Genomic DNA, 20,058 nt, shown 5'->3' with positions numbered 1-20,058 from the left:
TTGTCATGAGAATGGAAAGATTCATTTCCATTGGAAAAAAATTGACTTGAATTTTGGCCCAAGGTATGGATTTGAGAGTTGAAAAGAATGAAAATAAAGAGGAAGATAGTGAAAATTATTAGTAAGATCCTTCAAGTTCTTTAATAAGAATATTGATCATGTTCTGCTTAAAGAAAACTATTAAAAAATGTTAATTGATTAGTGTATCTCTTTTGGTCGTGAAGATACAGAAATATGTAGGATCGAAGTTTGAGTATTTTACTCAATTATTTTTTTTAATGGACTAAAATAACGTCCTAAAAGAATTATTCAAAGTTTTAATAGATTAAAATTTTATAAAGGAAGAATTTAAAGGACGAACGAAACATTAAATAGTTTTTTAATTGATTAAAAGCTCTATTTAAATGATTAAAATATGAAGATCAAAGCATAAACTTGATATTAAGTGATTTTAATAGATTAATATATGAAGATCATAATTACTTAAAGTTATTTTTTTATTTATTAATTTGATACTTTAATTAATTAAAATGTTTCTTGGAGTCCTACCAATCTAACTAAGAATATTTTACTTGATTAAAAACACATTTTAGTGAATTAGAATGATCTTTACTATCAAGAAAAAAAAATTGTTATTCGAGAAAGCTTACTAAAATCATTACTACATCAAATTAAGGTATATAAAATTTACGATCATCATTTTATCCATTCTAAATTAAATAAAAACACTTTACACCTTCAAGATTCAAAGTAATTCTTCAAGTGTCTTCAATAGATCTTTAAATGTATTTGATCAAGCATATAAATAGTTGAATTCATCAAACAATGTGTTTATGGACTCAACCAAAAATACTAATCTTTTCTACTCGTTTTTATTCTTTCCTCAAAAAGGAATATACTTGTAACTTCATAAAGTACATGTAAATTTCCATAAACTCATGGATTTTTGAAAACACTTTAAAACATTAAATAAATAAACTTCCACCTTGAAGAAACATTTAAAGAAACATTTAGACACAACTAACTTCATGCATCAATGTCTCCATTTGTTTGTTGAAAGCATCGTTTAGATTTTTAGTCATTCTACTCTCAAAACTTATAGCATATTTAGTATTCTTCTTAATTCGATCTAAAGCATCACTAAGCATATCAATCCTTCTTAGAGAGTCAAATTTAAATTGTGTTCACAACAATAAACATTAAAAGGCTCACCATCACAAGTCAACAAATTTTACAAAATAAACTTACCTTTCAAAACCTTTTGCAACAATGCTAGAAGCATTATTCAAAGGGATATAACTTTCTTTTTTCTCAACTCCCAATCACACAAAATGCATTTATCTTCTTAGACTTAAATCCGGCATGAGGTATGAAAAAAAGTTAATAATCTTAATAGTTAACTTCTATTTGAATTAGTGTAATGTGTTGTGAAACTTATATAATTCTAGATAGTGTAAGATGTCCATAAATAATAAATTATTCAAATATTACTAGTAATGATATTCAACTCTTCTTTGACCTTATTCTTTTTTATCATAAATATTCTCAATATGTTACTCATAATAATATTCCTATAAATTAAAGTCATATTGAAATTTAAATAATTTATTCAAATCTTGATACACAACAAATTTGAATCGTAAATCATATAGGATAATTAAATTAGCAAACAACTAATATAACACCATTTAATAATAAGTAAGAATTTGTAAAAAATGTATTTAAAAGAATGTTGTTATTATTATTTGATATTTATAACATTAATTTTATCTGAATTAGCATGTATATCCTTTTATATAAAATTATAATACGATTCCTAATTTTCATTAAGTTGTTTGCATTGAATTTTACATTTTATTCCAAAATGAACACATGAGAGAGCATACAGTAATTATTTGTATGATTGAGTTTCAGTAGTTGGGAGAAAGCTCATTCTAACATCTTTCAGGAAGCAAACATGACTTTCTAAGAGTTTATGGTTACATTAGCTCAAGTAAAACTTGATGTAACCAGAGACTATGGCTTTAGAGAGTCGTAATACTTTTTCTATAAAATTATATATATATATATATATATATATATATATATATATATATATATATATATATATATATATATATATATATATATTTTCGTGATTCCAACAAAATTTGTGATCTTTACAACAAATAAGGCAATAGTGATTGGGGAATAAAAAATGAATGAATATGCATGAAACAAAGATTTTAGTTAACGGTGAGATGAAAGCCATGTCCGAATTACACGTATTAGAAAAATGTGGCGTTTCTTCCAAAATTTTGGGTGAATATGAGATGGTTAGTGATGTCGAAATTTTGAAGAGCCTAAGAATATCGAGAATACTGGTGAGCCACAAGAAGCAAGGAACTGATGAGAAACAAAGTCGGAGTAACACGTGCATGCAAATGGTGAAGGATTGTAGCATTACACGGAGAATCACAAGTACCTGTGTGTTGTGTCTGGGACATTACAGTATAAAAGGAAAGGGAAACCATGGCAACGGTTGCTGTCTCACCTTGGGGTAGCTTACATATATATTTAAAGCATCTCTCTTTTGTTCTGTCTGGCTTCTTCGTTCACAGTTTCTTTCTACCTGCCTATGGCTAGCTAGATAGGGGACTGAGAGCGGCTAAAGAAGACAGATAAAAAATTAAAAAAAAAAATTAAATAAGAAAGAAAGAAGCCAATTTTGTTTAAAAGGCTTTCTTTCTTTCATCATGGCCTCTGATATCTCGTTTGAGGATCTCAAGAAGAATGTTGATCTTGTGAGTATAATAATAACTCACTACCATGATAACAGACACATCACACTTTGTTTTGTTTGTATTAATTGCTCTTCCTTTTCCTTGTCACTGTAGGAAAAGATTCCGGTTGAAGAGGTCTTTGTGCAGCTGAAATGTACCAGACAGGGTCTAACATCTGCAGAAGGAGAGAAGAGGCTCCAGATTTTTGGCTACAATAAATTAGAAGAGAAAAAGGAGTGCAAGGTCCTAAAGTTTTTGGGTTTCATGTGGAATCCTCTATCATGGGTTATGGAGTGTGCAGCTATCATGGCCATTGTGTTGGCCAATGGAGGGGTAATAACAATTCTCTGGAGTTTATTCTCTTCTGTAGTCAATTTTGGAAAATGAAAACTATGCATTCATGTGTCTGTGCTTTGTATTCTCCAACAAAAACTGTTAAATGTGACAGGGCAAGCCACCGGATTGGCAAGATTTCACTGGTATTGTAGTTTTACTTATCGTGAACTCAACCATCAGTTTCATCGAGGAAAACAATGCAGGCAATGCTGCAGCTGCTTTGATGGCTGGTCTTGCACCCAAAACCAAGGTAACAGCACATTTGTTTGTAAGGTTGAATTAGATTCAGAAGCAAGCATTCATCATTGTTGTGTAGGTGTTGAGGAATGGAAAATGGGGAGAAGAAGATGCATCAATTTTGGTACCTGGAGATGTGATTAGCATCAAGTTGGGAGATATTGTCCCTGCTGATGCCCGTCTCTTGGAGGGAGATCCTCTCAAAATTGACCAAGCTGCTCTCACTGGTGAATCCTTGCCAGTCACAAGGAACCCTGGTGATGGAGTCTTCTCTGGTTCCACCTGCAAACAAGGTGAAATTGAAGCTGTTGTCATTGCCACCGGTATCAACACCTTCTTTGGCAAGGCTGCTCATCTTGTAGACAGCACCAACAATGTCGGTCACTTTCAACAGGTATCATATCATATCTTTAAGCTTAAGATCTAAAGAACGAGTTCATCTTTGAGCATGATCCAAATTTGGACTAATATTTAGGATTTGATGTAATTGCTTGAATTAGGTGTTGACATCTATTGGTAACTTTTGTATCTGCTCAATTGCTGTGGGCATGGTGATAGAGATCATTGTGATGTACCCCATCCAGCATAGGTCTTATAGAGATGGAATTGATAACTTATTGGTGCTTCTCATTGGTGGTATCCCAATTGCCATGCCTACTGTCTTGTCAGTGACCATGGCAATTGGGTCTCACCGTTTGTCCGAACAAGGAGCCATCACCAAGAGAATGACAGCCATTGAAGAAATGGCAGGGATGGATGTTCTCTGCAGTGACAAAACTGGAACTCTCACCCTCAATAAGCTTACTGTGGACAAGAACTTGATTGAGGTTAGTCACTAGATAATACCAATCATTGCCAAGTTTCATACTCAAATTTTCTGAGATGCATGCTTTTCTTTTCTTATTCCTGCGCTCAATGGTTGAAGACCAGAGGTATCTTGTGCTTATATAACAACAATATTGCTTGCAATATAGGTGTTCCCCAAGGGCATGGACAAGGACACCCTTGTCCTACATGCAGCCAGAGCTTCCAGAACTGAAAACCAGGATGCCATTGATTCATCGATTGTGGGAATGTTAAGTGACCCTAAGGAGGTATTATGATTCACACTCTTTTTTATGTTAACATGAAATGAAAGCAAACTAAGTGGCTTAACATTGTAATTGGGTTCTGTTTTGACATCTCAGGCAAGAGCAGGAATCACCGAGGTGCATTTCTTGCCTTTTAATCCTGTGGACAAGCGCACTGCTATTACCTTCATTGACGGCAATGGTGACTGGCACAGAAGCAGCAAAGGTGCTCCTGAGCAAGTAAGACTCTGCATATGTGAATTGCAGTACAATATTTGTTCTTAAAATTACAATGTCATCTGATTACTCATTTATGTGTATCAGATCATTGAACTTTGTGGCCTTAAAGGAGAGACCCTGAAAAGGGCACACAAGGTTATTGATGAATATGCTGATCGGGGTCTGCGTTCCTTGGGTGTTGCTCGCCAGGTGAGTGAAGGTGTAAACATGAAAAGATAAATATTATTATACAGTTTCCATCAATCTTCACAAAACAGTAACCGAATCTGATTAACCTTTTTTATGTGAGGATAGAATCTCGGTTATTAGTTCATAAAATTTGGTTTAGAGTTTAGGATTTATTCTTATAACAAATGAAGTGCACTATAATTGTTGGCAGAGTATTCCAGAGAAGACGAAGGAGAGTGCTGGAGATGCATGGGAGTTTTTGGGTCTCCTACCTCTCTTTGATCCTCCAAGGCATGATAGTGCTGAGACCATTCGTCGGGCTATTGAACTTGGAGTGAATGTTAAAATGATCACCGGAGACCAACTTGCCATTGGCAAAGAAACCGCTCGCAGACTTGGAATGGGCACCAACATGTACCCTTCATCTTCCCTCCTTGGTGGTGATTCCACGGATGGATCCCTTTCTACAATCACAGTTGATGATCTCATTGAGAAGGCTGACGGATTTGCCGGAGTCTTCCCTGGTAAGGACTTAACATTGTACCGAGCTTCTAAATTATCGTTATGCAGCAGCCATTTTTCTCAAACAGTTGGAAGGCAAATACAATCATAGATGATTATTGGTAGACTTCATAAAACAATGATTTTGCAACCAGAATTTAAAGAATTTAATCTTTGCATTGATATGTGCAGAGCACAAGTACGAGATTGTAAAGAGGTTGCAGGACAGAAAGCACATTTGTGGCATGACCGGAGATGGTGTGAACGATGCACCAGCACTGAAGAAAGCAGATATCGGCATTGCGGTGGATGATGCAACTGACGCAGCAAGGAGTGCCTCTGATATTGTTCTGACCGAACCTGGACTCAGTGTGATTGTGTGTGCTGTGTTGACAAGCAGGGCCATTTTCCAGAGGATGAAGAACTACACAATCTACGCTGTTTCCATCACAATCCGCGTTGTGTTTGGGTTCTTGCTTGTTGCTTTAATATGGAAGTTCGACTTCGCTCCCTTCATGGTTCTCATCATAGCCATCTTGAACGACGGAACCATCATGACCATATCAAAAGACAGGGTCAAACCATCTCCTTTGCCTGATTCATGGAAACTCAACGAAATCTTTGCCACCGGAATCGTTCTTGGAGCATACATGGCCATCATGACCGCAGTCTTCTTCTACCTTGTTCATGACACTCATTTCTTCACCGTAAGTAACACTTCCACTTCCATCTCCATAATTATAACCATATATCATATCAGTGTGTTTTCTGTTCTTTCAGGATGTCTTTAAAGTGAGTCCAATTGCAGAAAGTGAGGAGCAGCTTAACTCTGCTCTCTACCTTCAAGTGAGCATCATTAGTCAGGCACTCATCTTTGTGACCAGATCAAGGGGCTGGTCATATCTCGAGTGTCCTGGCGTGATGCTCATTGTTGCATTCATTTGTGCCCAACTGGTTAGTTTCTTTCTGCAAAACTTTTTTTTTGTGTGTTTGAGTTTTGAACGATGAAATGGAAGTGGTTTTAACAAGGAAAGAGTTGAACTGAATTAGGTGGCCTCTGCGATTGCTGTGTATGCACATTGGGACTTTGCGAAAATCCATGGAATTGGGTGGGAATGGGCTGGAGTAATCTGGATCTACAGTATCATCACCTACATTCCTCTTGACATCCTCAAATTTCTCATCCGCATGGGGCTAGGCAGTGCTTGCGACACCACGCTCCCAGACAAGCCTTAGCACAAGTATTGCATCATTACCTCATTCTCTATTTTTTTGTTTTTTCATTTATGACATTTTTTCGGAGAAAAACCTGTAATGCATCAGGTTCTCCACTTCAATGGTGACATGTCAACCTCATTTTTTTATCCAGAACAACATCTTAATAAACATTATTTTATATTTCGGAAAACCCAACCCATCTCTGTCTGTTCTTTTGCTTCATTCACTTCATAACTCTCTTATATCATCTATTCTTACCTTTCTTTTCTTCTTATTTTTATATTCACTTTCTATCGCATGCTACTTACCACCTTTATCTCTTTCTCTGTCTTTTTCTTTCATCTTCTTCTCCTTGCCAAAATTCATACCATATCCTCTTGTTTCCCTCTTTACCAAAATGTATAATTTTCCTGTTTAGTTTAAAGTTGATTAAAAGAAATGTCACTATTTAGTTTGAAAACTTTATATTCTTTTTTTATTTTGGTGATTTGTTAACAATATTTTTTTAAAACACTTTTATTTTTATTTTTGTAATTTTGGTTTAATAGTTTTATTTGTCTATAATTTTTTTTTAATTTTGTTTCATTATTTTAAATGTTATTGATTTAGTATAATTTTATTTTTAACAATAGCTAATGTAATCGTTCAATAAATTTATGAATGATATTTGCCATTCGTGATTCATACTATGTATTATTCTATTAAGAAATCAACTTTGATCGAAAATATATTATTCGTTATTCATATGACATGCTATAATTGTTAATATCAATTTATAAAAAAAAAGACTATACTAAGTAACTTCTAAGGAAAATAACACCAGATTAAAAATATTTAAAATAGTGAAATTAAATTAAAAAAAATCATCCTATTGTCATTCTCTAAAAACTAGTTTTTGAAAATTGTTGTATAGAGTAAACTTTCTTCTCTTTTTGCTCAACCATCAATCAATGTGTATCATAAACAAGAAGAATTACGGTATTGGCGAAAAGGGAAGCCCAATGGGCCGTGGCCCAACTAGCAATGCACGGTCTTCAAGTCCCTGGAATTGCTTACCAGTCACAAATACCTTCCGAGGCAGCAAGGTCAACTTTCATAAACTTAACTTTAATAGAATGATGCATTAACACCCAAAAGAAATACCTCTTTGAAACCCAAAATATTAATATGTTAGTTATATTTTTTATTCTTAATTTAAAACATTAATATATAGTATTATATTATTAAAATGGGTTGTCAAATTTTTTGTCTGAAAAGAGGGTCAAAGTTTGAATTTTTTTTTCCTACTGTTAGTTAACATTTGGTGGTGATGCTTCGGCTGTTGGTTACAACACAGTGTAATGTTGATTTGATGTTATAAAATTTTGCAGATTGAGAGAGCTAGACACCCCAAGGAAGAAATGGGATCGGTTGTGAAGTTGAAAGGTTTTGACATTGATAGCATCCAACAATACTACACAGCGTAAAAATAATTCTATGGATGAAAAATCAGCCGATTCATGTTTTGTTGAAAAGATAAGCAAACGTAGGCCATTAGTGAAGGTGTAATCATATAGTTTAAAGAAAAGATGAATGAATGAATATGCTTTCACTCGTCTCTAACTTACTTTCGCCTTCTTTTTCTCCCATAACGGATCTTCCTGTTAAAAAACTGATGGTAACACAATAAAATAAATCTCCTGAAGTGTGAATATTCACTGTCTTAAAAATTTATCCAGCAAATCTTCCGGAATATAACATGAACTCTTGTGAATCACATACTGATATAACAAGATTCAAATCTCTGCAAAATTTCTCCTTTAAATTGAACATTGTTAGAGCAGAACGCTACATTTTGGTTCAATGGATTTCCAAGATCTCAACTCAGATGGAATTACTTCCTCATTAAAGGAAAGCACAGCTTGTGCCATCAAATTACCTAGCCAAGCATGGTATAGCAATCCTCTTGAACCTAGCCCTCCAAATAACCAATACTTACAAGTGTGATTTCTGCCTATTATATCATTAATACAACCCAAAAGTGGAAGTGATCCAAGGGTGGTGAGTGGAGGCATTGCCCTCAGACCAGCTCTTGCTCCAGTGAAAACCCAATCCTTTATTCCCGGATAAATGGTAGATGCCTTTGGCAAAAGCTCTTGAAGTGCTTTTGAAGCTTCATCGCTCGAAACATTTGGTGATGAATTTACCGATTTCCATTCCCAAGTTGAGCCCAAATTCAGACTATGAGGCCCCTGAACGGCAATCCATGCATCTGATAAAATTGAGGGGGCCCTCTCGGGATAACCTCTGAAAGAAAATGCCAGAAAATTCTCAAATAAAAGGGATATGACATTCAAATAATCTCAAAAACATTGCAACATAGAACTTTAAAACCTTACTTCATATCATCATGCAATTCCAGTTGTGCAATTACACCCCTACATGTCCTCAAAGGAAGCCTCCCAGAAAGCTCAGGGAGCATGTTCACCTTGGCGCCAAGGCATACGATGACTGCATCATATTCCCCTAAGACATAAAAGATATTATAGCATAGTTTTGAACCATCAAAAGCTCTGCCAAAATTATGGTCATTATTATTGGATAATTTAGTTTTTATGCTATTGCCATATTTTACATTTAAATATGGCTGGTGAAAAGGAAGAGTCTCTACATTCCATTAGCTGATCTTGTAGAACAATTTCAAAAGTTTCTTGCTATTCAGTCATACGTTATGTCTCTCTTATCCTTAAAAGGTCTTTTTTGTCTTCCTCTTATTCGTCACGTATTTGTCCTTCCTAATAGATCATTGATTTCGGTGCCTCATTTTGAACCTATGACTTTTGTGTTCTTAAATTTTGTCTCACCTATATTTGTTATGAATGCGGATGACTCTCAATATCATTAGTAGGTATTGGATTTGTCTCCACATCTACTTTATCCTTTTCAGATGTTTACTATGCTCCTAATCTCACTTTGAATTGTCTTTATTGGTCAACTATGTGACTTTGGTTACACAGGTTTGTTTTCTTCCACTAATGATTATGTGCAGGATCCTTAATCCGGAAGGTTTATTGAGACAGGCCATAGACAGTGGGAGACTTTATATGTTGGACTTTATATTTATGTATGTATGTGTGTATGTATATGTGTTTATATGTATAAATTTAGATGAGTTTAGTCTTTATGCTATTGTGATATTTTTATATTTATATCTTTGTTGTGCCTTGTATCCTCAGACTCTCCACTATGACTAATATCATAGACTCTATTCCACTTCTTTTCCATGTATTTTCATCCTTTTTTTTATTGATATCAGTCGTGACTTACAAGATAAAGCTATCAAAAAATAAGCAAACAAAAGTGATTCAAAGCCACTGGTAAGAAAATCATTGAAATTATAAAAGAATCACAAGTGAAAGGACAAGGGTAAGTTTAGATGCCACAATCTCCTGGCTGAGGAATGATGGATTACCAAATTAAAAAAAAAAAAAAAAAAATTCCAATGATTACCTAAACTTTCATGACTTTTATCGTGCTATAGGCACTTGAGATTCAGCATTTACAAAGATTTAAGACAAAATTATCCTTTAAGCCTTTTTTCTTATGTACTGACTAGTTTACACATTATAGTCAAAGCTAATGAGTCCATAACTACCAATTCATATAGTTTGACTTAGTTGAAGTAAATATCTTTGGAATGTCCTGAATCCAATATCATTTAAAACGACTCATTATTTATTAAGCTACATCTTGTACAAAAATGCTAAATATAAATGTACCATTCACCTAAAGCAAAAAGGAGACAGAGGAATTGCAAAACTGTCAAGTTAACAAGCAAAGAGCAGCACACTGAATGAAACTACGACAGTCCATAAGAATAGCAAAGCACTATTACCTTCAAACTCAGAAAGCCTATCAACAGATCTTTTGTGCAAACTAAGCTGTTTCTGTGAAGAATCAAGAGTTGATGATTCTTTCACCAAAATTTCACATCCTCGGAAAAGTGCCTGATAGAATTATCAAAATGGATGAAAGTAAACTTGTAAAACGGAAAAAAAAAAAAAAAAAAAAAAAAGCAAGACATACACATTAAATAACGAAAATTTTTGCACTAGTGATCGAAACCTGAAGATAGTGGCGAGAATTGATATTTAAAGCTTCAGGCATATAGAAAGCCGTGTTGAATGGTAAACATACACCAGGTAAAAGGCTTTGAGCCTCTACATTGTTAAGTGTTTGTACTCTGCAGCTAGGAAGACAAGTCTTGACGTTCTAATCACATAAAGGTTACATCATTCATATCTGAAACCCAGATCTAAAAACCAATATTTCTGAAATGTATTGAATCAGAGAGGTTACATCATTCAATTTGATCATGTTCTTCATATCTGTTGCCGGTCTTAAGATGCCCCTGAAGTCAGCTGATCATCAGCAGTGTAAATCAACTTAAGATTCCAATGGAGAGAGCAAAATGTATAAAAACAACACAACAGAATGAAATATTCAAAAGAAGAATACAGTACTTTGAAAGAGTTGGGGAAGTGGTGTGGTACAATATTCAGTTGCTGAAAGGAAAAAAAAAACTAAAGAACCTTTTATGAGCTACAAAAGCTTCCATATCTTCAGCAGATTCTCCAGTTCTGTAATCTTTGGAGACACTAGCTTCTTCAGCAACTCTCAAAAGCTCCATGCTCTCTTTCCAACAATTTGCACCCTCCCAGAGAAGCTTAACTACATTACCATTCATCCATCAGAAGATTCCACAGACACCACATCACAACACAGCAGAACCATGGAAAACAACAATCCACTGTATCTACACTCCACAGTAAGACAGTTCGAGAATAAAATGAGAAACCTTTTGGGGAATAAGGGTGAAGAAGACCTCCGGAAATTCCAGAAGCACCACCCCCAATGCCCACTTCATCGTATATATCAACTCTCAGATTCAACTCTTTAGGACTTTGCTGCAAATTATATTTCAACAAAAAAAAAATGAAATAAAAATCAGCCACTGACGGACAATTATGACTCCATGAGCTCCTCTCCCATAAGAATATAGGAAAGAAAAATAAAATAAGTTTCACAAAACTATTTATCTTTTAGAAAAACTAATATCAGAAAGAAACTTAAAATTTCTTTTTTTCGTTTTCACCACATAAGTGATTATCAAAATTTTATTTAAACAAGTCCCAAGTTATGTTAATGCGTCTACAATGCAAGTGTCTTATAAGAAAATTATATGGTGTCTTAATTTATTCTAAATGAGTCTCATTATCATCATGTTATACCATTTTTAACCAACTCACACTATATTTAATAGTTTTATTCTAATGGTAAGACCCACATTTTATAACTTTTTTCACTTTAATTTTTTTTTTTTACAACTGAGAAGTTATTGAAATATTACATAGTCAAGAAATAGAATATGTATAAGATAAAGTTCTTAATTTCAAGACCTCAATCACATAAGCTTATCAAGTTTTAAATTTAAGCAGTCTGTAGTGGCTACCTTCAACAGATGCCAAACAACAGAGAGGCCAGCGAATCCTGCACCGAGCACTGCACACCTGAGGAAATTCTAATTACAAGTCAATATTTTAACCCAATATGTTCACAAAGGGAAATGGATGTGTGTGGTTATTGATGAAAGAGATAACTGAAGCAAGAAAATGTACCTGAAAGTGTGGTGAGTTAGAGAACTATGACACCGAACGGAAGAAGGAGAAGGAGGAACGAAACGGATAACGCTGAGTGTTGGAGATGTCGAACGGAACGGGGAAAACCTGCCACTAGGGTTCGGCCACACGTTGAGGTTCTTCATGTTGTCTCCGCAATTCGAATGCAAGGCCAAACTGCATATATCTTAAGCATCTTTCTTAAAATTATCTTAAAAAGTAGTTTAAAAGTGTTAAAAAACTAGCTCATAATTAAATAGTCTGGTATAAAAGAGTTTGGTAAAATTAACTATTATGAAATAATTATAAATTTGTATATTTTAATTTGTAGACTTTTTTTTCATAAACTCAAAAGTGTAAGTAAAATTTATGTGAAAAAATATTTTTTATTTTAATTTAAGTTTAATAAAACTTTTATTTTTCATTTATTCCTTTTTTATTCAATGATGTTCTTATATTTATTTTTTATTTAATACTTTTGTTCCTGTGTTTGGAATATAAAATTGAAAAACAAAGTGAGTGATGTATTCACATGTATCAATATATCAATTCATCATATTTTAAAAGATATTAAGATTGATCTAATACATTGAATATTTAATATATATATATATATATATATATATATCCGTTAAGTGAAAAACAAATAAATAAATTATTAAATTATTATTATAAATATTAGACAAACAGATAATTTAAAATAGTTAAGATGAAAATATGTTATATACTTTTTTATATTTAGTTTTTTCTTATTCTAGTTAGAGATACGGTGTTCAGGGTCAAATATATTCATGTTTGTAACCTTAAGTTATCATTGGCGAAGTTAAATTCAAAATCTCTCTCATCTTCACTTTAAACATCCTTGTACCAACTTTCTAACTCCTAAATATTAGTGGAAAAATTGAATTAAACTTCTCTTATTCTCTTTTCTAACTATTAAGTCAACCTTATAGTTCCTAATTAGTGATTCTTTTATTTTTATATTTAAGTTATGTTGAAATAGAAGAATAATTATTTTATAAACTTCATGAATCAACACTAAATATAATTAAATAGAACTTAATTTATTGAATTTGATGAAGAATTTTTTTTTACGACAACCAACTAGAATCTCATCGAGATCAATAGGTGGTGTAACGTCGTCGATGATCATTTCAAATTATGATCGAATTTCTCTTAAATCTAACTTATTAAAGATTTGACAATAAAGTATGCAATAACAAATAACAGAAGGACACACCAATACACATCAATTGGGTCAACTAAACAATATTATGGGCTTCATAGGAGGTCATCCATGGATTAATTTAACCGTTATCAAGCTTGGAAGGTTTTAAGACAAACCAAGCAAAATAAGTTAAGATTTGGGTCAAACAAGATAAAAGGTATGAATTTTGAGGACCAATTAACAATTTTATAGTATTAACTACGCCATCTATGAGTCAAGTTGACAATTACCAACATAAGACATGTTTGAAGGCAGATTAAAAAGGAGAAGCCAAAATTTGGAATCGAGATTCTTTGTAATCTTTTGATTATTATCTTTGAAATTTTTTTGTTATTATATTTCTAATCTTTTGGTTAATATTTTTGTAATATTTTGATTTTGAATTTTATAATTAAAATAGTCTCCAATTTTAGAAAATGAAAATAATTTGTAATTAATTTACTTATAAATAAAATATTAACACAAATGAACATAATTGATTTTGAACTAAAAGTAATCATAAACTTTAAGTCAACAAACGTTAAGACTCCCAACTTCTACCGGAACATGTGGAATATCGATAAAAGAGAATTTAACTATGAAAAAGTTAATCTTTGACAATGGAAATATTTGTATAACAAGTTTATCTTTCATGAAGGTGGGGGATTGTTCTATTTTGTGGGGCTTCGAACGTTGGGTTTTTAAGAACTTTTGTGCCTCTTCAATATTGTCCGATCTTTCTGATGCTCCATAAACTTTCTTCGGTTGAGTTTATTAACAACAAATGAAAGAAAAGATAAGTTAAATAATTTGGTATAACTATGCTTCTATTATGTGATAAAAGTATACATGATTGTTCAAGAAATCTTAATATAAGGAATGGGTGTTAAAATTGTAACATGGAGAATATAGTTAGAAAAAAAGTAAATGTTTTGAATGATGCACAAAATTGACAATAAAATTAGGATTAAGTATGTTTTTAGTCCTTGAACTTTGATTAAAAATTGAAATTTGTTTCTATTTGAAACTTCGATACATTTTAATCCTTAAACTTAAACAATGAATAAATATATACTATGAAATTTGTTTACATGTTCGACATCTAAAAAAAATTATATACTACGAATTGATCTTATCTTTAGTTGATGTGAGATTTCCAACACACTCTCTCATGCCACAAGAAATGGGTGGATGGTCCATGCTAAAAATAAGCTTTAAGTCTAATTCAACTCCATAAAACTAGCTTATAAAGTAAGATTTGCACCTCACTTATGTACTATGAAATGGTTTTATTTCTAATCAATGTGGGACTTCCAACCGAAAGTGTAAGACTAAAAATACAATTAGCTCATAAAATTATTTGGTTAATGATACTGGATTGGATTTTGGTTGAATTTTTATACAACCGGTGATTTAATTCTTTTATATCAAACCTAAATTTTAATTATTTTAAATGAAGGTAATTTTTTCACCACGATGTAATGTAATGACTCAAATTTTTGGGTCAACTCCATTGAAGACCCGCCGCCAATTGTCCTTTGCATATATATAAGTCCTCTTTGGGCCTTCTTTCACTTATAGATTTCTAGACCTCTTTATAATATATGTTTCACTTATCCTTATAGAAAATAAAATGTTATGGCTACTATTTCATTTAAATAAAAGTTATGGCATTTCTTAACAAAAAGTGTTGTATCGGATGTTAAAATAAAAAAAATCGAAATAAAATGCAAAAGATAAAGATATATATATTTGAGCTTGATCATAGTTTTTTTTTTCTTCGCTTGTTATCCTTGTATAATAGTTCCTTAGGTCTTGCCTTGTTATAATTTCAGTTAACTTCTCCTTAAAACGTATATATTGTTTAATTGAATTTTATTAAATTTAATTAGTACTACGTAATATTCATTTACTTTTAATGAATGCGATGATTTCAAACCTTTTATTATGATGACAAATTATATCTCATCAATGGGAACTACTTCCATTCTATTGGTTAAACAATATGCATGAACTGCACTCAACATTTCACTTCCATTTTTGAAATAAAAAAGATAAGATTATAAGAAGAACCGGTTTATCAATAAATAAATGAAAAAAAAAATGTTTTCAAATTATTTAACTTTTATGTTCCAACAGATTTAGAGTGTGTTTGGATAGAGTATTTTAATGAAGTAATTCATTTTTTTGAAGAATTTGGATTTCTTTATAATGAAATACTTTGTTTGGATAGAGAAATTAAAAAGCATTTCAAATGCAAGAATTTTTTTGAAGGATTTCAAATAGCTAAATTAGTAGAAATTCAAATATTCTCAAAATAGGTGGAATTTGAAATTCTTCTCACTCAACCTCACATCCTAGACGATCCGAACGGACACGACAACTCGGACGTACTCAACGACCCGAACGTGCCCGACGACCCGAACGGACCCGATGACCCAGACGTGCCCAACAACCCGGACGGGCCCAACGACCCAGACATGCCCGACGACCCGGACATGCCCAACGACCCGGACGGGCCCGACGACCCGGACAGGCCCGACGACCCGGACAGGCCTGACGACCCGGACAGGCCCGACAACCCGGACTGCCTGACGACCCGGACAGGCCTGACGACACGAATGGGCCCGATGACCCGGACATGCCCGACGACCAAGACGGGCCTGATGAAACAGACGAGCCCGATGACCCAGACAATTTATTCTCAGAACGGGCTCGACGACCCAAACATGCCCGACGACCCGGACAGACCCGACGACCCGGACAGACCCGACGACCCGGACAGACCCGATGACCCGAGTGGACCCGACGACCCAAACGGGCCCGACGAACCAGACGAGCCCGATGACCCGAACGGGCCTGACCTAGACGAACAAGGCAACTCGAACGAGCCCGACGACCCAGACGGACCCAACGACCCAAACGAGCCCGACGACCCAAACTGGCCCTTCCAAATCATTGGACCCGACGACTCAGATGTGCCCGACGACCCGAAAGTGGGGGACAACGCGGACATGCCCGACGACCCAGACAGGCTCGACGACTCGGACGGGAACGATGACCCGGACGGGCCCGATGACCCCAACAGTCTCGACGATCCAAACGGGCCCGACGACTTGTACGAGCTAGACTATCCAAAGGGTCCTAACAACCCGGATGGACCTAACGGTTTGAATGAGCCCGTACGAGTTGTCGGGTCGTTCGAGTCTCGAGCCCGTCTAGGTCGTCGGGCCTGCTCGAGTCGTCGGGCATGTCCAAGTCGTTGGGCTCATCCAGGTTGTCAGGTCCGTCCGGGTCCTCGGGCCCATTCTAGTCGTCGGACCCCCCAGGTCTTCGGGCCCATCTGGGTGTATGGGCCTGTCTGGGTCGTCGAACCAGTCTTGGTATTCGGCCCCGTCCGGATTGTCGGGCTCGTTAGGCTCGTCCATGTCTTCGAGCCCGTCCAGGTTGTCGGACCCGTTCGGGTCATCAGACCTGTCTGGAGCATTGGGTCAATGACTTAGACGGGTTGGATCGGGCCATATTGACGAATTTGACGGCACAATCGTGTAGTATGGGCCATTAGGCCTCTAGATCATCGGGCCACCCAACCTATCTGGGCTTTCCAGTCGGTCTAGCTCGGGTGGGTCGTCGGGTCTAACCAATCTGGTTGCGTAGTTGGGTCTGCCCGACCCATCTGGGTTGTCGAGCATGTTTCCAAATTTATCATGAACTCAAAACATAATTAAGTGTAAAATAAATATTGTTAAAGTTAAATTTTATCTCATAAGAAATTCAAATTTTTTTTCCAAACAAGAAATTCAAATGTAAGGTATTTTAATTTCCTTATTCAAACAAATTATTTCAAAAATGAATGGAATTTAATTACAAACAATTTAAATACAAAGCATTTTAATTTCTAAACATTGTTGAAATGCTCCATCCAAACACAAGGTTAGGATAGTGTATAATTACACCGATCGTTTGTTAGAGTGTGTTTTAGTAAATTTAAAACTTAATTTGTGTTATTTTTTTAAGAAATTTGGAGGTAAAATTCAGATAGTTTCTTTCAAAAAATTTGAAGGTTAAAAAAATTAATAAGTAAATAAAATCAATTTTTTTCCTTATTATTAATGTTATTGATTATTAATAATTATTATTATGATTATTATTAATTATTATTATTATTATTATTATTATTATTATTATTATTTACTCCACACCTCACACTTTATCAGCACCTAATCGAGTCCAAATTAAACCATTAAAAAGACCAGCCACCACCACCAAAAGAACATTCATGTCTTGCAAACAAATTTTTAAGAGAAAATTATAGGGTAGTTCACTAAAAACATCCTATATAAATCAAGAGCAATAATTATTCTTTTTAGGTTTAATATAAAAATGACTACCTGCTGCATTCAGCAATAATTATTCTTTCAACTTTTCATTGTAGATTCCTTTACTGCCACATTCAGCAAATCAAGAACACGAAATTACTCAGAAATCCATCCCTATGAATAGTAAAGAAGTGAAAATAAACACACCATTAATAACGATCCTTTAAAGAGATGAGGATAATGAAGGGGAAGAAAATAAGATGTAATTTTCACAATCTCCACATCTCATACTCCTAAAAAAACACACTTTATTCACCTATTTTCATGTAGAGAAAATCTAAATTAGTTATGGGTTATAGATTTTTATTGTGTAATTTGAAAATATATTTTGAATTATATCATTTTTACATTTTTTTTAATTTTGCAATTTAAAAATCTGTAATGTATCTTTAGATTACAAAATGTACACTACAGATTATACAATTTAAAATACATTTTCAGAATTAATAATTTATTTAGAATAATTAAAAATTTATTTTCAATCTTGATAATTAAAAATGTAAAATAGACATTTTAAACTTTTTCAACACCGACACAAAAATTGGCTTATAATGTCATCCATTTATCATCTATTCAAAAGAAGTCTAACATAAAAAATGACCGATAACATTTTCGTAAATAAATTGACAAATTTTGCATCGATTCAGAGAAGTCCTGACGTTACTTAAATTCGGCCCATAAAAGCCTAGACTTTATTTTGCAAAGGACATCGAGTTAGAGAAGCCCTGACGTCACTTAACTTCGGTCCAAGGGAGCTCTGACGTCATAATGCATTTTAAGTCGTCCCCGCAAACTAGAAAGTGTCCATTGTTCATTCCCATGAGCTTCTCCTTCATCCTCACCGGTGACGACGACCTTCGCAAGTGAGTTTGACTTCGTTTTCCACCATTAAACTTGTTGGGTTTTCGTTTGTACATTGATTTAAGCATTTTGAACCGATTGATTTTCGTTTTCGTCTTCATTTCATGTAAATGCAACGTTTTCATACCCATTCCACCAAGTTTCCGTTTACCGGTGCCGACGACCGTATAAGGCCACCCTCCTCCAACTACATCCTTGTTTTTGCTACAAGGTTAGTTTTTCATTTCATTCTGTTTGCACTTTGGCTCTTGTTCATGTATGAGTGTATTGTTTTTTTTTTTGGCATTTTTCTTTTTGTTTGAAATTTCATGATATTTGAAAATTTTGAAAATTTTGAAAAATTTGAAATGAAATTTATATTTATTATTAGATCTTGCATGTTGAAATAATTATATTTTTATTTGATTGTTTAATATTATTGTTGCATTGTTATTTTATATATGAAGATTATTATAATTTTAGTGCATAACACTGACCGAATCTTAGTTCTCGTTTGAGATTTAGTATAAATGATTAAATTTTTAATCATTTGTATTAAATATTGAATTGTTTGATCGGACAGTTTGAAAAAATTATTTTTCATAATTGACTATAACGTGTATATTGAGTTTTATGCATAAATTTGATAAAATTTCGATTGAGGCAATTTTATGTTGTTTTCTGGATGCATACTTGATTGTGATTATGCGTGATCACTTTTATTTCGTGTACTTCAGAGATCAATGTGAAATGTGGTCGAAATTTTGTCAAATTTATTATGTTTGACTTCTTTTTATACGTGTTAGCAAATTATGAAAAATATTTTTTTCCAAAAGGGTAGGGTCTTACTTTGTGAGAGTAAAAAGTTTGAGATTGATGGAGTTTTTGCATTATGCTCAAGGACACGCAATCTTTGTTAACGAGACATATTTTTGTTTTTGTGTTCGTTGTCTTAATTAAATACGTCACGACCAACATTAAGAATTTTTTTGTTTTCAACTTTGTTGGACAACACTTTGATGATGCAACTTTTAGTTTGGTTTTAATTGTAATAGTTTAGACAACTTTAGTGTTATTAGATATAACTGTACATCCACAACTGTGCTAGATATATGTATGATCTGTTTATAGAATTTTTCTAGTTTTTAGGTGTGGAAAAATTGTAAATATAACTAAAATTAAAACAAAAAATCTATGATTTTGATGTTTGGTATTGCACTGCTAGATGTCAAAAGACGTCGCATGAAATTGGACGTCTTGTCCCTCATCCTTCAACATTGAGGGACACTAGACCTCTATCCCATTAACGTTAAGTGATGTCATGCATTTTTTCAAAAGTTAACTTTGACGTCACTCCATATAACATCCAACTTTGGATACACATCAAAGGTTGAAAGTATATGACATCAAATTTTTTTTTTTGTTAGTCACGCTATATGAAAT

General features: G+C 33.8%; 2 protein-coding genes across 4 annotated transcripts; one reads left to right on the top strand and one right to left on the bottom strand.

Moving 5' to 3' along the window:
• The first annotated feature begins 2,513 nt into the window (after positions 1-2,513).
• On the top strand, positions 2,514-8,129 carry LOC114163849 (ATPase 8, plasma membrane-type-like). Of its 3 annotated transcripts, none has more exons than XR_014984690.1 (14): positions 2,514-2,783; positions 2,877-3,095; positions 3,211-3,348; positions 3,415-3,729; positions 3,836-4,162; positions 4,310-4,429; positions 4,523-4,645; positions 4,730-4,834; positions 5,025-5,337; positions 5,507-6,021; positions 6,095-6,268; positions 6,365-6,555; positions 7,504-7,617; positions 7,903-8,129. XR_014984690.1 is itself a non-coding variant. In XM_085667121.1 (13 exons), exons 1-12 carry the CDS (start codon positions 2,736-2,738, stop codon positions 6,548-6,550), a joined length of 2,583 nt encoding a protein of 860 aa, XP_085523247.1. In that variant the 5' UTR covers positions 2,514-2,735; the 3' UTR covers positions 6,551-6,555; positions 7,903-8,129. The 3 variants fall into 3 exon arrangements, 1 of the variants encoding a protein (XP_085523247.1); XR_003599431.2 differs by having other exon boundaries at positions 7,446-7,617; XM_085667121.1 differs by lacking the exon at positions 7,504-7,617.
• A 185-nt stretch (positions 8,130-8,314) lies between these two features.
• On the bottom strand, positions 8,315-12,377 carry LOC114162101 (FAD-dependent oxidoreductase family protein). Its single transcript, XM_028045876.2, has 9 exons — positions 12,190-12,377; positions 12,024-12,081; positions 11,370-11,478; positions 11,104-11,242; positions 10,871-10,922; positions 10,637-10,783; positions 10,407-10,518; positions 8,911-9,037; positions 8,315-8,818 (listed from the first exon to the last, which is right to left on the bottom strand). The coding sequence occupies exons 1-9, from the start codon at positions 12,333-12,335 to the stop codon at positions 8,347-8,349; spliced, it is 1,362 nt and encodes a 453-aa protein (XP_027901677.2). The 5' UTR covers positions 12,336-12,377; the 3' UTR covers positions 8,315-8,346.
• Between the last annotated feature and the right edge of the window lie 7,681 nt (positions 12,378-20,058).

Source organism: Vigna unguiculata, chromosome 9 (assembly GCF_037176805.1).
Source record: "Vigna unguiculata cultivar grain cowpea cultivar isolate G323 ecotype 2 chromosome 9, ASM3717680v1, whole genome shotgun sequence".
In the NCBI taxonomy this organism is placed as follows: domain Eukaryota; kingdom Viridiplantae; phylum Streptophyta; class Magnoliopsida; order Fabales; family Fabaceae; genus Vigna; species Vigna unguiculata.
Note: the sequence above shows the minus strand (reverse complement) of the source record. Positions and strands in the feature narration are given on the sequence as shown.